This window comes from Solanum pennellii, chromosome 3 (genome assembly GCF_001406875.1).
Source record: "Solanum pennellii chromosome 3, SPENNV200".
Classification (NCBI taxonomy): domain Eukaryota; kingdom Viridiplantae; phylum Streptophyta; class Magnoliopsida; order Solanales; family Solanaceae; genus Solanum; species Solanum pennellii.
In genome coordinates this window covers 72,618,526-72,636,275 of record NC_028639.1, presented here as the reverse complement: position 1 = coordinate 72,636,275, position 17,750 = coordinate 72,618,526, and the positions used below count along the sequence as shown (strand labels likewise).

Sequence of the window (17,750 nt, the reverse complement as noted above, 5' to 3'; positions counted from 1 at the left end):
TAAGAAGAAGAATGTTCCGAAAATTTGGAACCACATGAAAGTTTCCCTTTTGTTCTATGAATCGTAAATATTCACTTCTACTCAGTTAGAAATGGAAAACAAACTTATTCATGTTACCTTTTCAGTTTGCCTCTATTTCCCCCTTGGATATGTGATACATCATTGACAATTTTAGCTCTATAATTCAACATAGTAATTACAAAAACTGGAAGATAGGACAATTGACAAAGCAATTACATGTACACCCATTACAATGTTCACCCCAGAAGACAAGCACTCCAATTAATTCTTCCATGTACGATTTGGGGCACTTCATTCTTTCTTTGGAACAAACTGAGCTTGGATGGATTGCATGATGTGAAACCCCTTCGACAGTTTGAATCGACAAGCGACCCAAAGGCTCCATCAATGACCATAAGCAAGTAATTGGGATCTGTGACCTCAAATTATGATCCAAAAACCTCAGAAAGATTATTGTTGTGGCTGCAATAATAGTGTCATACTTGATCAATGAGACATACAGTTTATAGTTGGGACACATAGCAATAGTTCTTATCACATTGCGGCACTGGAAGTTAATGCCACTGTTAACATACCATTGGTTAAGGTGTAGTGAATATTAAGCGCATACTCCCAACAAATAAACTTATGTAGTTTGCAACTACTAGGTATCTTCTGAAAAAATTGAACAGTATATTCATTCCAATTGAAGACCAGTAAATCACAATGAAACAGTTAAAAAAAAGAGCAATAAAATAGTTTTATGACATGCATCATGAGGTTTTAAATACAAGTAGTTAGCAGATCTCGTACTGCTAGTCTGATCATAGAACTGATTGTGAAACGTAATTACCTTGTCCTTTCAGTTTGTGGGAGCATCAACTTTTCCTGGAGAGATGTGCTATAATCATAGTCTGGTAGTGTAAAACTTCCCTTCGTGCCATATTTTTACATTTTTCACTCAGTAATAATAATCATTGACCAGTAGGTTTTACAAGTTAAAATGTATATGCATTTATTCACACTCAAAACTTTTTAAGGAATAAGAGCTCTAAGAGTAGTCTTAAGAATGAAGGCACAAGACTGCAATGATTACCTCAATAGGACCATGGCCATGATACAATGCAATTCCTCATATAGTATTAACCATGAAGTGTTGTTATCCTGTTTCATTGTCCTCAAGATTGGAGTACTCTGAATCGTCATCATTTTCCCATTCAGGATCTTCATCCTCGTCATCACCAGACTCTAAAGATGAATCTTCATCTTCACTCTGCATACCAAATAAAAATTTAGTCAATATGGATATCTCATTATACTGATCCTTTTTCTTGAATTACAAAAAATTCACCCTTCCTCCCCTGGGGATCCCTTCACATCCTTCACCTCAAGAAACTATCAACAGCTAAGACAAGAAGAAGCCACGCACTTAAAGACAGTTCTCCACTATCATATAAGAAATCTCCCTGATTTTTCTTAGACATCCAGGGGAATCGTGGTAAACTTACTAGGGATTCCGAGACATGATTGAACTGATCAAGCGCCTCCAAATTGCTAGTATCACCAAAATCAACCTATGGACAGACAAGAAGAAAATTCTGTAAACAAGTATAGAGGTGAGGTACCCACTTTGAACTTCAAAAGTACTGGTGAAGAACACAGTGTGGTTGTGCATAATACCACGGTATCAAAACTAAAAGAAGATCCAATTAGCACCAACGATGTGATGTTCATCAGAACCATATTTTATGTAAGTTCTCCACTTCTATATACCAGGAAATCTCACACCATATCACAAAAGTGTTACTCTATCAAGCAATGATGAAAATAGAAGTCCTTAGATTTCGTTACAGAGATCAGACTCGGTCTTCTTCGTCACATCTCTATAAGATTCTGAACTGAAATTTGTAACAGAATCTGAGTTAAACTTCCAAATATTAGGATTTGGTCTTCTAAGAGATAGCTATCTTAATCAACGAACAATTATTTTATCAATTGTAATTTATAATGTTTTGTTTATTTTTTTATGAAGGAATAGTAGATTGTATTACTGGCATCAAGTAGATGCATAAACTACAAAAGTTATGTAAGCAAAAATACCGTTAGCTGCTTTACATCGGAAACTTTGACAAGACCATAGAGCTTACAAAATCTAAAATGTTATCTGGGGATTCTACGGGAGAGGAATTATGCCAGCTATACAAATAAACTAAACATCTAGCTTTAAGGAATTATATTTTAGTTGATAAGCCCTCAAAACACCGTTTGTTCCTTTCTGTCCAGACACAGCAAAAATATTTGTAGGGATCATCTTCCATACTTGTTTGATGGCTTTACCAACTCTCTTGGTACGCCATCCTTTAATTGCTTCTTTACCAACTCTAATATAATGCTTAGAACTATAGTTTGATCAGCAAATTTAGAACTATATTTCTCTATGAAAAACTACTACCGATGGCCTAAGTATGGTCATTTATAGGAAATATTACTTTTTTGAGTAAAGAAATTGATTTCAAGAGTATCTTCAGCTATGCATGATCATTGGCCTTTGAAATATGAATAATATAATAATACTCCAATAGTCTGATCCCACATTAAACTTAACTTTCAATATGCTCTATAGTTTATACGAGAAAGATGCAAGGATAGATTATGCACCAATTAGTAAGGATCCAGTTAACATTTTTTAAAGCTAACGGAACTTGAATCATAAGCCTCCAAAAGGTTTACAAAATTCGGGGAAATATTTTAAACAAACAGTTAGAATTTGCAGCAGAATAAAAAACAAGAAAAGAAGCACAAATGATCGGACAATTTGCTGAAGTTGGGACTAGAAATTATTCTGAGACATGAATATTTAAGTTCCAAGCAGTATAAGCTATAAAGCTGGCTACCTGTCACACAGGCAGAATAACTGAAGAGCCCAAATCAAGAGGAAGGAGAGTGCACAGTAACATAAAAAACGGTAACATGAGGTACATTAGCGAATTGCACTACAATAACAAATCCAAGATCAGATTTTTTGGCTTACAATTTTACTTTTCGTTTGCTCTATTGTCGTCTCCAGCTCGGCTATATGCTGACTGAGAGCCTACAAGAGAGCATTTAGGATGCCAGATAAAACAAGTAGATTATCAGTAAAAAGTGAGATAACATCAATTTATAAATGGGACAGCTGACATGTATAAGATGAAAAACCTCATAACGCTGCAGTGCCACTCTACGTTTTAGTGCTTTTGCTTTTGTCAGAAGGTTCCTTGGCCTGAGGCTGATAGGCCGCCTATAGTTCTTCCCACGGTAGAAAATAAGAGCATAACCTTTTGGCACTCTTTCTATTGCCACTAAAATTCCACCGCTTTCATATTCCAAAAGTCTAGCTGTTTCTTCAACGAAAGCAAGTACCTTTTCTTTTGATATTAACTTAACAAGTTCTCTATGTTTCCAATGCAGATGCATGTTCTCAATAACACCATCAAAGACACCACGAATACCTGGTAGGTAAGCATATACATGAGTTCTCGGTTAAATGCAGGCAGTAATCAACAGATTGACCAATATTGTAGTTTACGTCCAAAAACAATGAACACTCACCAAGTGGCAGGTACGACTTCATTCTTAATCCAACTCTGCGCAACATGACCCTCTCCTCCTCTGTTATCGTTTCCAGGTCATCAGAAGGACCAGCAGGAATCCAGGATTCCACAATCTTAGCCAAAATTTTCTCTGCTTTAAGCTTCTTGGTCTGGGACTGTTCATGAGTCACATAAAAACTATTAATAGAAGACGAAGGAATCATCAAAATAAAAAATGAAACATGACCAGGGAAAAATATTTTTGGAAACAAAGATTAAGGGAAGAGTGTTTTTCTTTTTCTTTTTTTTTTTTGACAACGGTAACAGTTTTGGGTATTAATCTGATTAAGGGAAGAGTTTAAAAACTTATTTTGGCAGGACAGTTTCAGAAGATCCAAACGTTATAACAAAGAATGAAAGAAAAAAGAGCTACATAATCAAAAAAGATGAATAAACATAAGAAGTTTTGAAAAACCAAAAAGCCTACACACATAAAAGGGTATAATGAAGAATTCCAAAGACACCAAAACTAAAGGTAAAGAATTCTATAGCTCACCAGTTGATCCTTCCAGTAGCTTGATAATACTATACACCTCATCACACCAAGCTATCTTTTAAAATATTAAAAGGAATCTGATGGATTTGAATAAATACAAACATTTTGCAACAGAATGCTAAAAAAAAATGGCAGTAAAAACAACAGGTCATCGTTAAAAAAGCTAACATGAGAAGTGCTTGTAAAATTAGGAGGAAAAAAATATACTTACAATCTCAAATTTATGTTCAAGACGCTTGACTACTCTAGCCGTCTTAGCCATTGCTGCTTCTTTTAACATTCTTTCACGTTCTTCAGCAGATATTTCTCTCCCCCACCGAGCCTGAGCCTCATAAAATTCTGCTAAAGAACCGGCAACGGCCTGTCCATCTGTGATCAATGGTGCCACTTTAGCAGGCCCACTCCGTGTTTGCTCTTCAACATCTTGGATCTGTTTTGTCAACTCTTGCCTTTCGGCTAAAACAGCCGCAACAGTAGGTGGGACAAAATCCTTTCCTCGATAAAAGATTATGTAATATTTGTTTCTCAGAAGTAGGACCCCCCCTGTTAACATCTGAGATGCAACTGATATGTTAGTGGTATTACTCAGTAGATTTCCTAATTTAGCGGCACTTAAGTATTATGTGCTGCTCAGTTAGGTGTACTTGTCTACGCCCTAATTCTACAATCTTAACCCATAATGGGAGGCATACTTCTAAATAGTTTCTCTAATTTACCAACAAAGCATAGTCTTCCCATTCATACAGTACAAGAATTCTCATAGAAGCTCCTACCCGATTAAAAGGGACAAAAGAACCTTAATATCCGACAATCCATGGAAGAATATTTGTATGAACTTTATTATAAAAAAGGAATAACTTTAAGAACTTCTGACATTCCTAGAGAAGCCGATTACCATATCACTGTAAAAATGAAATCAGCTGATATATGATTCCAACAAAGGATGGCGCACACAACTCGATGATGATTATTGAAATACTGTATGGCGTAAACAGCTTATGATGAGCCCCAAGAATCACATATGACAGGATACAGAGCATGAGCTTTTTGTGCAAAGAAATCTGTACATGATGGGCTATGGCACTTTAGAAGTGACAGAAGGAACAACTAAGATGTATTCTAAATTCAAAAGTACTGTGACGTCTTCTCCAGACAACTTTCCAGTTTCACATAAACAGGATCATTTTTTCTTCTTTCAACTATGAGTGGTGAGGGAAAAAGAAATGAAAAACACGACATGAGAGCCAATACTTCCTCTTGGAAGGTGGAATTATGAACTATGATCACTTGAGCTATTAAGGACCCTCTAGAAGTATTTACTTGTAGACAAGAAACTTGGGTGATATGACTAACAACCTTAACACAACCTAATTTCATGAAATCAGTATTCCCTCCGAGGGAAGATTATAGAACCTTTGAATTAATATGGCAACTCAGACTCAAAGCAGTCACAAAAAGAAGCAACTAATATATCAAGGACATTCTTTTCCATATATTTTTATTTGGATAAAATCATATCAAAACATTCTAACACACCTTTAACTCCTCTGACATCAGCTTGTTGTTTGTGTTCTGAATTCCACGTTTGACTGCTATTTTCACAACTAAACTTTTCTCCCAGAGCTTGACTATAGCAGCAGCCAGCCCTTGATGATTTCTGTTTCTCCCTAAAAGGAACACGAGGAAGATAAACCGTGTCATAAGGCTAAACGATAAAAAAGTAACAGTACTTAAAGGGTTGAAACTTACCGAGAGCAAAATGACAAGGAAGTGATTTAGCAATTTTTCGTAAATTAGTCATTTCTGCATTTGTTAGGCGTGATCTCATTCCAGTAGGAAGAAGTCGGAAAGGTGTTTTATAGCCAGGAATTGTCTGAGGGAGCAAATCAGCATCAACAGGAAGTACTCCCGTACCCCACCAATCCTCGAAACGTGGGCCTAAACCATCTAATACCCTATTGAATTCTGATTCCTCCTCAGTCATGCTTTGAACACGATTAGGATGAAACTGATTACGATTTTCAATAACTGGATTAAAGCTTTTGTTGTCTTTTGTAATAGATTTGTCAGATGAAACATCTGGAACAAAGAGAGCATTGTCTTCCTCATTCACAGATTGAGATCTTGAAGAAGGCCCCTCATAGTTACTTCCTCGATACACCACCATAACGCTCCCAGCCCTCCATATCACAAGCCCTTTTGTCCGACGCTGACAACCAGAAAAAAGAAAGTTTGCACTTCAAAATTTCTTGCCAGGTAAATTATAAATGATTAAAAAAAATGTATTGTGAGGAGTAGTGAAGGCTCAGTTCAACTTGTTCAGGAAAGACTTTTAGGAGTTTGCAGGGGTAGTCCTTTTGATTGACAGGGGAAGTCTTTTAGGTTGACTGATAAACCATCGTATAACCCTATTACCAAAATGCTTGGAAATAAACTTGAGGTTTGATATGCAAAGACTTCATTAGTTGTAGAAAAAGGAGGAGAAGGGAAAATATGTTACCGGATTATTACTCGTTAGTGCACATTCCCAAACATATGTGGTTTTAACAATGTTACAAGATAATTGCTTGTAAAACTCTATCTTTTCCTTGAAATGGAGTTAAAGGAAATAACTCTACTTATTCTATATCTACATGCAATACATATGGAAAATATGGAAATCATAGTGATGAAAATTATTCTCATTTAAATCGAGACCATTTAAGGTTAAATAGCAATTTCATTTCTAAATGAAGATTTATGAAGAGATCTCTTTCTTCAATTTAATGGTGATTAGTATTGCTTCGGAAGTATTATCTAATCTAGTTGGACCATTAGTTTAAAATGCAACTAGGACTATTCGCCGTAATCATGGCCATCACAAGGACAGTACAGGAAGAATAAAATATTTATACAGAGTCTGGAAATTATTTTGAAGAATCAAATGACTTATACCCAAAGAACGCAAGACAAATACAAAAGCACAACACGACCAAGTTAATGCTATCATGGTAAAGCCAAGGACACCAACCTCTACAATCTCGTGGCCTGTTCTCATATCATGAGCCAAAACCTCATGAAACTTGAGCCTTACCAGCTCATTCTTCCTCCATGAATGATGAATCTTCTCCAACACTGCTCCTGTAACCCCAGCCTTAGGTACATTAATCCTTTCTCTCAAAGTCATACCCATTCTCCTCAGCCTCCTCAATTCCTCATCCTCAATGGTTAGCTCAGCCAGTGACGGTGCCCTTACCGTTCTCTTCCCTCCCCTCTGCACCTCCACCGCCTCTTCCTCCACACTTCGTTCCCATGGCAAATATGTATCTCCCTCATCATCACTCTCTTCCAATATCATATCCGGTCGAACCCAATCCCTCTTCAACAAATCTCCTAACTTCTCTTCTTCACCCTTAACCTGCATTGTCGAACTAGAATCCAACATCAAATTTCCCTCTTCTTCATCTTCTCCTTCTCCTTCATCGTCAGAACCTAATCCTAAGTTTCTCAACCGAAGCACAATCCTATCTATGGCTGTAGTCCCTACTCTAGTGTTCTCGTCAAAATATCTGGTTTCCGTTTTGGATTCGACGGTTCTGGAATTGGATGAATGCTTTACTGGAGAAGATGTATTGGGCCATTTGTTTAGCCAAGTAGAAGAGCGAGAGTTGTTTGATTTCACAGGGGTAGAACTGGAATTTGAATCTCTGTAAGGTTTCCGATTATCCTTCCGGGGAATGTTGGTTCTGGTGTTACCGGCGGTGATAGTGCGGCGAAGGAAAAGGAAAAATGGAGGTCGATCAGTAGGCGTAGAGAAGGAAGAGAACAACTGTGGTGTCAATTGTGTAAATTTCGCCGTTGACAAGGCCATTTTTCAATTAGCTCAGCTTCTTCTTCTTTCAGTTAGCTTCATAGTAATGAGGGCAAAATGGTTTCAGTTGACAGAGCTTGACGATAAGGTATCAATCAATTCGGATATTTTTATATCTACACGTCAGCCTCCGAATTTATGACCCGACCCAACTGTTGCAATATCGGCCCGCAAAGGATCTTGGGCCCAGAAAATGTCGTGGAAATGGCACCAGGTAGCCACTTTTACGACTACTGTTTAAGTTTTAGCCAGTTTAAAACTTCACGACACTAATATCCTGAAGAAGCAAGCCCATTTCAGAACACGATATTGATTTAGTATCAGTTGACCGAAAATTATTAGCCATACAAATATAGTATATGATATTGATGCAAAAACTATCCGTCTTAATGAATGGGGATATGGATTGTATTTTTCTTTTGAGAGAATTGTATTTTTTGAATTACTTTGAATTGGATATGAAAATGTAATTATTTTGAGTTTTATGGGATATGAAAATGTAATTATTTTGAGTTTTATGGCTCATTTACGTAGTTACTTAAAGATTTGTGGAAAAAAGAAAAGCAGTATGTGTGGAATAGAAAAAAATGCAAGTTGAGCATCCACTGAAATATACATTGAAAGAAAAATGTAATTCTGAGTCCTTGTACATACAAACGTTACGTTTTTATCAAACCAGAATAGGAAGCTGACATTTATATGCTTCTTCATTACAATTACAAAAGGTTACTGATCACTGGCTCGAGCCGTAAAATTAGCCACTAATACATGCATCAAAGTAGACTGCCTACATCACACCCCTTAGGAGAGTGGCCCTTCCGAACCCTGTAGCTTAGTCCAGACTGTCCTTTCTTTAGCCAATGGTTTCATTTTGAAAGTGTGTGAATGTATTTTTCTTCCAGTTAATATACATACAGAAAAATCAATTATACATCTTAAAAAATTCAACAAGATCAATATGGACCTATGACCTATCTAGTGTGATATAATCATATAAAGTATATTAACAAAAAGGATAACAATGGGGTTATAGTTTTTTCAAGGTAAAATAGGTCTTCTACTCAAAGCATAACAAGGTGATGAATTAATGATTTCCTGTCCAAGCTCATTTATCTTGTTGAGCAAAAGTGTTTGTTCAGTCTCGAGCTGGACCATAAACTCTTCTTGTGTGTCATGTAGGCTTTCCATTTCGTGCAACGATGCTGAAAGTCCTTCCAGATCATCATCTTCAATTAAAGACTGGAACTTGATCATCATTTGCTTCATCTGATAGAATCAATAATCAGATGGCAGGTACAGTTGATCAAAGTTAATACATATATATCTTCCAGCGTTTGGTTGGAGAGTGGTAATTTTTTTTGTTTGATGAAATATTTGAGTTTCAAACGTTGATGTTTTAATATTGAAGTGTTTGTCAAAACAACGATATGAAGTTAAAGACATAATTGTGATGAAAAGATCATCTCCACTCAAAAGTGAGGGATGCCACTTCCCCTCTTTTGGTGGAAAACATTTTCCATCATAGCAAACATACATAGCGTCAAGTAATCTACAAAATGTAATGACATAAAAGACCTATTCTTACCTGGTTAGAAACTTGGCGTCGTGCTTTGGTTACTGAAGACTCAGAATCTAAGCTCGATTTCTTTTCTAGATCCGGAACTTTACGTGTGACTTGAATATGGATCTCTCCCTTCTTAACATTTTGAAGGGGTATCCACTTATCAAACATTTCATTTGGAGGCAACCTCTGGTACTCAACAACACAATCACCTATGCTTGATGTTGGCAGCAAATGGTTGTGGTCCTTAACATGCAACTCCAGGGGACTCCCGTCATCGGGAAATTCTAGGGTCTGGTGCCATTTTGGATTCACCGTTTTATACATAACCTGCGAAGAATGCAGGACGGATAGAAAATTCATATTTTTCATATTGACAGTATGTAAGCATTTCCTCTCTCCAATTTTCATTGCAGCTGGAGTATTTTGCAGTGATAACAACAACATATCAGTAGTAGTCCCACAAGTGGGGTCTGGGGAGGTAGTATGTACGCAGCCTTACCCCTACCTTGTGAAGGTAGAGAGGTTGTTTCCAATGAACCTTTGGCCTAAGTAATGCATATATAAAAGTATTTTGCTGGTGATGGTTAAAAAAAAAACAGAAGTTTGATTAACCGTTCATTACAATTTGGAGTTGGAGGGGAACATTTCAAAATGATATTAGATGATACAGTTTGTTGGCAAAAATAGCTTAACATGAGACAAGAAACCTTCAGCAGATATTGGACTGCAGCATGAGACTGCTAATTTAGCACATATATGATATGGTATCAGTAGTCTGAAAATAACTCCTTTCTAAAACTCTTACCTTAGTTCTCTTCTTCAAGTTCCCATATTGTACCCTCACATAAGGATCACTGGTTCCTCGGAGATCAGCACCAACAAGGTCTTTAGCCTCGATGAGAGCAAGTTCAACCCAACCATTGGAAGTTGAACCCTAAAAACCAAAAGTAGAATGAAAGTGGAATCAAAATCGAGAACATGAGCATGTAGGTGTTATGGTTTTCTTTTCTCTAGCACACAGTGCTTACTTTCGGATAATATTAATTTCTGTAATGTTTATCTGAAATTCCTCTTTTCTCATTATTTCCTCATTAAATTACTAAATGAATAGATAATACCTTGGATCCTTCAGAGTCCTCAACTCTGACTGCTTCAATCTGGAGCCGCAATTCTCCAGAATTCACTTTTTCAAGAGGAATCCACACATCCCTTGGGGAGCCTTCTATAAGTCCTTCTAAGTTTACTCGTGCACTACCAATGTTCTCATCTGCAAACATCTCCTCGATGAAGCATTTTATCTTCAGATATTCACCACCAGCAATTTCATCAAACTCAAACTTCTGATTCCAGATAGCATTTGATGTATGTGGAACAGTTTTCGATCTTTTGAGAGCCTAAGAAAAAAGTACAAGGTTCACTATAATTTTGATCAAGCTCCCTTGCATTGTATTATTGAAATAAAGTTAATATGAAAGAGCTTTTAGTATTCCATTTCTAAATCAATTCAGGAAGGGCAACAATGAAGAGCATATATGGGAATTTAGCTTTGGATATGATATTTCAAGTGACGAGTTCTGTATGGACAAAAGAGGAGATATACCTTCCCATACTGGAATTTCACGTAACAGCCAGAACCAAGCTTTCCATATTTATCTTTTGATGGAAGATCTTTTCCTTCAACTATTGTCACAGAGATTTTTCTTCCTGTTCTAGGTAGGAAACTTGATGTGCCGTTGAGTGAAGGTTGAGAGCTCATTGGCAAACCATTTGAGCTATGTGAACCATCAGCAAATTGCCATTCCTTTAAAACAAGTTTCACCGTCAACTGAAACAACAATTTAAAACAAAGAAATCAGAAGTATAACTTCGTAGCTACACCAAATAAAAACGGAAAAACAAATATTACTTTGTTTTTCATTTCAATCCTTCTACTTCCGGTGGAGCATACCCTACTAAGGTAGTTCCACACGTCAAAAATAAGATGTTCAGCAGAAGCAGGACAAAACACTAATTATGTGGTACACATTAACCTACAGATTGTTATTGGTTGAAGAAAAACAGTTAGTAGAAACGTAATCAAAGAAGAGGGAAAAAACAAGGTAAGGACTATCTTTTAATTGGTTTAAATGACATGCAAAAAGCCTACATATAGGGGGTGAGAGTATATGGAAAAAGGAAAACTTTACACTGCATAAAATACGGGATCTATTACAAATTTGCTCAAGCTCCCTCGTATGTATACAGGATAAATCTACCCATATTTTACTACAGGAGTCCTAACTCTGATGATCAAAAGCAATCTATGATACGACGAATGGGTGGAAATTGAACGACATCATACTTGTGATGATAAAAATGTGAATAATACTGTTCCTTATTATGTTTTCTGCATCATCTTTATCAACTAAACAATGTGCAAGCTCAAATGAAGCCAAAGTATAGTAATTATAGGGGTTGCAACTTTCTATGGACAATAGTTTAAAATTAGATTCCTACCTCCCCTGAATTGATCCCCTCAAATGGCACCGTCATTTCAATTTCTTTACCACAGAACTCCGCACGCCTGGCTATAGCAGTGGAGTCTGCTCCCGTCGCCCAAAATATTGTTGAATCGTCTGCAACATATCTCATCTGTTTCATAAAGCCACATGTCACTACGAACTGTTAGATAACTAGAAAAGGTTTAAGCCTGTAAACTGAGTGAACTGAAAAATTACTGCATTAAGGTTCACCCCTTTCTAAGATGTTAATCCATAGTTAATACTTTCTGTTTAAAGATTGAAAAAAGAAAAAGATGTCACTGATCTTTAACCAGATTTATGCATCATATTATGACATTCAAGTCAACCAGAAACATTTAGTACTACATCACACAGTCCATTTTCCCCATGTACCCGTGCCGGGCGAGTGTGCTGAGCATGTGAGATACACCAAATATTAGCAAAAATCACCACACGTGTATAGGATACTTGAAAACAAACTCGTGTGAGATACATACTCATAAAGAAGTCCATGTGACAGAGCTTTGATAAATAAAACATGGGTAATCATATTAATCTACACATACTCACCTTTACTTCACAGCTTGTCAGATAGTCATACTTCACACTGCCGGGAGTGCATTCAAATAAATTGAACTTAATTGTTCCTGCATCCTCATGTAGAGTCATATTGAACTTTGAGTCCCATCTAGGGCAGGATCCTGGTTGGACCTCTGTTCTCCTGGTTAATTCTTCAAGTTCAACCTCAACAAATGTCCGCAAATCCTTGTAATCATTAGAATTCTCCACATAACCATCTGTTGATGAACTGTGTTGTTTCCTGGAAGGACTAGTCCTCAGGTTACTCCTTGACAATTTGCTGGCAGACATCACGGTGACAGAGAGTACACCAGCAACAGCCATTTTGAATAAATTCACCGCGGGCAAAGAAAAACAATTACGGCGAGGTTCAACCATCCTCTTAGCTAAGGAGTCATTAACAAGTTTAACCTGTGTAAGAAAATAAACAAAATAATGAACTTGTTAATAGTGTACCAGAATGCTTCTGTAAACTGAGGCCAGAGAGAAGTTCAATAACATAGAAGCACAAAACCTTACTAATGGTAACAGGATGTGTGAAGTTAAGATCAGAAAATCTACTGCCAAAGAGCAGTTTGGGAAAGAAGATGTCAAAATGTAGTAAATTCAGCTGCATACCAGCCATGCAGAAACCCCTGGCAGCTCAGTTGCTGGAAGAGATTGGCTTCCACCACTTCCAAACGCAACATTTATCCTAACATCCGGGGAAGCCACAAATGAGTATAAAAATGCTCTTCCATCTAAAACTGGCACTAAGCGGAGCTGTAAAAATTAAATAAAGGAACTGTCATTTCACAGCAGTAATTCAAGCAGCCAAGGAAACAACAAAACAGAAATTTGACCCTAAGCAGATGGCTACGCAGTTGCAGCCAAAAATCATGAGAGTCAACTACCAGATAGTTATCATCTCAAGGACTTAAGTTAACTATCTTAAGTAAATTCTTCTGCAGCCGAGCTGTTTGAACAAAGCTGCTCACTTCAATTTAAATTGAGAATTGCTTAGTTGCAGGCTTATGTGAAACATAAATACTAGCAAAAATAACTAATGAAATGTTTGTACAATGAATCATTCTTCTAGCTACTTTTATGTTTTCCCAAGAGGCTGATAAGGTAAAATTGTACATACATCACCCTTGATGTGGATACTGTTAACGACAATCCGAGCAGTCCCCATTAATGGCTTTCCCAACTTGGCAAGCAACATGATACTTATATCAGTAGTATCCCAGTCAAAACCAAGATGTGCAATTCGCTGTCCACGAAAGTAATAGTTAAAATACAGACATGTATTAATTGAAAGGGAGAAAAAGGAAAGAAAGAAAAGTTTATTAATGAAAGCAAAGGTTTATAAACTAAAAGCTCAAAACAAGAACTTGGACAAGCACCCAGGATATCATCTAGCCAGTTAATGAAACTGAAATAAGAATCATGCAGACAACATTATGAATTCAGCAGAGTTCAAAAAACTATTTGATTAATTTTAGAACTGTCTAAACTTTGGTGGGCAGAGTTACTGAACCATGCATCATACCAAGCAAGTGAGGTCCTTGCTTTTGGCCCCTCAAAATTTGACACCTCAAAAGATGATATGTAAATATTTTTGTTTTTGTTTCATAGTAAAAGATTGAGAATACTGGAAACTGGACCATGAGAATTTAAAAACTACAATAGTCACTCTCATAATGACAGTTTTGATTTTTTTATAGGAATTAAAAGTGCAAAAAGAATTGATCAAATAGAATATAATACTCCAATTAATTGATTAATCAGATAATGATATATTGTTATACTTCAAATACCTATATTACTAATAGAACAATTGTAAAAAAACTCTTATAACAATTGTCTCATCTGAAAGAAGTTCTCAATTTGAAACTGATAAATCAATAATACCTTAGATCAAACTATCTAGCTACTAAATTAATACCTTATAGCTGGTAAAGATACGTGATGTGACAGGGGTTATGATTACATACAACCTTTACATGTATCCCTTGTCTGTTTAGCCGTGAAGCTAAGTAAAAACTTTTTTTAAAAAAAAAAAACATCAGTTACTAAATCAAAGTAACTCAAGGTACGTAAAAAGAACCAAACCTGATCATTGGAAGTTGACCACCGTACTCCACGAAGCCCTAAAACTGGAGGCTTAGAACCAAGTGAAAATTCTTGTAATTCAATCTTTTCCTACAACCATGATCAAGTCTACAATCAGTTTTTGTAATTTAGGCAACATTTAGTACTTCTAGCACCAATTATCATATGAAGGGGTGAACAAGAAAACTCACAATCAACTTTGATCTTCGTTGTTTCATGCGTCTCTGTGTCATAACAATTAAAAGAAGGAAAAAAAAAGAAAATACTTAGATAATAAAACAGCTGAATCTGTGTCAAAAGAAAAGCATTGTCATTATAAAGCATCACATATACATTATTTTCCAATCCATCGAAACATAAACATAAGATTAATACACCAAAAGCATTTTTCGGTTATCAAAAGAATAAGATTAAAGCAAAGAATGCATCAGTATAAGCTATACATGAAGCATACACACATCAATCATGTTGAATCAATCAACTATACACATCATGCAGATGCCTCAATCACGAGCTAGTTGGTGGATCAATCTTGTTACTTCAGGAAAGAAAAAAGTTAAAGCTTCTATGTGCCCTAAGGGACAGTAAGTCAGAAACTCAGCTTCTTCTAATGTCCAGTAACAAGCATCTGAAATGATGGAAATCTCTTGATTCCTCGCGACAGGCCGGCTCTGATCAAACATGACTTAAAAGAGCTTTGTAACTATTTTCAGAGGTTTAAGGTGGCCTTTGCTTCACAAAGTGGGGTGGAGTGCCTTTAAATTTGGACAAGGTTTAAGGGTCTAGGATTAGACTGTGCATATAATAGATGCTTGGACAGTTGAACTCTAAACTAAAACTTTTATTAGGCTAGTCAGAACCTCCATAGCCGATTGATACATTCTCAGATATCAGGATTCGGCGTTTAAACCTAGGATCACAATGTAACTTTCTCTTAATGCTAAATTCTTATACATTAGGCAAAAAACTTGTATGTGGATCAAGAGTGTAAAATATGATCAATCTGACTCAGATTATCTCAGTAAAATATTTAACAGGATAGAGTAAAATAGCAAAGAAACAAAACAAAAGAGAGAGGAGAAGTTTGTGGTTATCAGGTATTTGTAAGAATGAAAGACTGACACTTAAGTTTTTGGTATCAATGATACATCAAGATCCATTGACAAACAGGAGCTGGGTGAAGATCAACCTAAATTCTTATGTTGATAAATGACCAGATTGAAACTTCTAGAGGGCCGGGAATTTAACATGTATCCTACTCACTAAACACCTACTATTTATCCTATCCGCTTGTTCCATCAACATCGACTGTCAAGTAAGATTCTTCTGCTTGTTGAGGACAAAGTAATTTACCTCGACAATAGAAGAGAACCTCAAAGAAAGCCTCGGGCTAATATAATTAGGCCAAACTTCAATTAATAGCTTATTCAGCCACTCACACTGCTCCAAAGGTGTTGTTGGCTGTACATCATCGTTGAAGGCCAAAAAAAAGAGCAAAATGAGAGTAAATTATTACCTAACTCGTGCAGGAAACAGTGGACAAAGAAAAGAAGTCGCAAGGAGAAAGGCAAAGAAATTACGGATGTCTCCAGCAACACTTGCTTCCATTTATTATTCAAGTCTTCTGCAAGAATTTTGCGTTGGTAACTTCCATACTGCAAATAGAAAGATTGGTGTTTTATTAGACACTTATTGTATACCTTTTGTCTCTATTCAAAATATAATAGGACAAAAATTCTGGGAAAGAAAGGGAAACTAGACTATACCTGGCTTGATAAACATTAACTAATAAAAGCCATCAAATACCAACACTAAAGATCACTTTTTTCACATTGAAGACTGTTAAAAGACAACAACGTAACCAGTGTAATCTCACAAGTATAGTCTGGTGAGGATAGATTGTATGCAGACTTTGTCATTGCCTCGTAAAAATAGAGAGGTTGTTTCCGAAAGATCCTTGGCTTAAATAAAATATGTCAGGATGTTAAAGACATTTTGATAAATTTCACAGCAAATAGTGATCATCTAACTCATTGATTTTTATAAATAAACAAGAGAAAAACTAGCTTCTCTATGAAGACATGAAAAGTACAAAACCACAGATCAAATCAGAAGAAAAATTAACACAAAAGATCAAGCAACATGTCAGCAGGAACAAACAAAAATATACTATTTCATTCCCTATAGATCCAAGAACCTGTTAAAGATCAAGATATAGTTGAAGAAATTCTCATCCAAAACCAATAAAGAATAAATGTTACCTGAAAAACAGCCCAAACAGCCACAACTAGAGGAACCCAATTGGTCAGAGAGAAAATCCACTTTTCTATGCCCCAAACAACTAAAAACACAGGAATTACAACTGGAAGAAATGGCTTATCAGCAATCAACTGATTCAAGAAATCCATAACTTCCCTCACATCCCAAGAACTTGCTCTCTTTTTCTTCACCATCTTAAAAAAAATGCAACTAACTACAGTTAACCAAATTCTCAACAACAGTACTTCACTTGGTCAACTTTAGACATTCCCAAAAAAACCCAAAGATTCAAAGACTGTCTTTTTCACTTCTCCTTATTTTTTCAAGAATGATGAAAAAAAAAAAAGGAAAGACCCCAGAAACAGAAAAATGAATAAAGATTTAAAGACTCTGTCTTTTCACTTCTTCTTTTTTTTTCAAGAATTCAAGAATAGATGTAAAAAAGGAAAGACCCCCAGAAACAGAAAGATGAAAAATTTTCTTTATTTATTTGGAAATATATGAAAGGGGAAACATACCCCTTTGAATCCGTTAATGGAATTCATACAGACGGCTATTAGACTTGGTAAATGTTGTGGCTTTTTGTTTTCTCTGTTCCAAAATGGAGAGCTGGAAGGTTGGTAGCCAAGAAGAAAAGTCTCAAGTCAACAGAGCCTCTTTGGACAATGCTGCAATACTCCAACATGTTGAGAATTACTATATTTTATTACTATTCCATATAGGAGCAGACAGTGTCAGCTTTTAGTTTTAATTTATCAGCTAGTTTTGAGTGAGA

At 36.2% G+C, this 17,750-nt stretch overlaps 2 protein-coding genes across 4 annotated transcripts; both read right to left on the bottom strand.

Annotated features, from left to right (window-relative positions):
* Nucleotides 1–17: 17 nt before the first annotated feature.
* On the bottom strand, nt 18–8,072 carry LOC107014208 (CRM-domain containing factor CFM3, chloroplastic/mitochondrial). 3 transcript variants are annotated; one of them, XM_027915530.1, is made up of 12 exons: nt 7,139–7,978; nt 5,878–6,337; nt 5,665–5,795; nt 4,340–4,681; nt 3,592–3,748; nt 3,199–3,491; nt 3,032–3,091; nt 1,509–1,574; nt 1,097–1,273; nt 854–888; nt 597–675; nt 18–483 (listed from the first exon to the last, which is right to left on the bottom strand). In XM_027915530.1, the coding sequence occupies exons 1-9, from the start codon at nt 7,976–7,978 to the stop codon at nt 1,160–1,162; spliced, it is 2,463 nt and encodes an 820-aa protein (XP_027771331.1). In that variant the 3' UTR covers nt 18–483; nt 597–675; nt 854–888; nt 1,097–1,159. The 3 variants fall into 3 exon arrangements, with proteins under 3 accessions (XP_027771331.1, XP_027771332.1, XP_015069542.1); XM_027915531.1 differs by lacking the exon at nt 854–888; XM_015214056.2 differs by lacking the exons at nt 597–675; nt 854–888 and having other exon boundaries at nt 7,139–8,072.
* Nucleotides 8,073–8,591: 519 nt separating this feature from the next.
* Nucleotides 8,592–17,169, bottom strand: LOC107015121 (synaptotagmin-5). The gene is made up of 14 exons (XM_015215298.2): nt 16,978–17,169; nt 16,297–16,371; nt 16,070–16,177; nt 14,908–14,940; nt 14,717–14,806; nt 13,749–13,874; nt 13,241–13,384; nt 12,614–13,033; nt 12,039–12,173; nt 11,143–11,367; nt 10,661–10,936; nt 10,348–10,476; nt 9,564–9,869; nt 8,592–9,244 (listed from the first exon to the last, which is right to left on the bottom strand). Exons 1-14 carry the CDS (start codon nt 17,167–17,169, stop codon nt 9,017–9,019), a joined length of 2,487 nt encoding a protein of 828 aa, XP_015070784.1. The 3' UTR covers nt 8,592–9,016.
* Between the last annotated feature and the right edge of the window lie 581 nt (nt 17,170–17,750).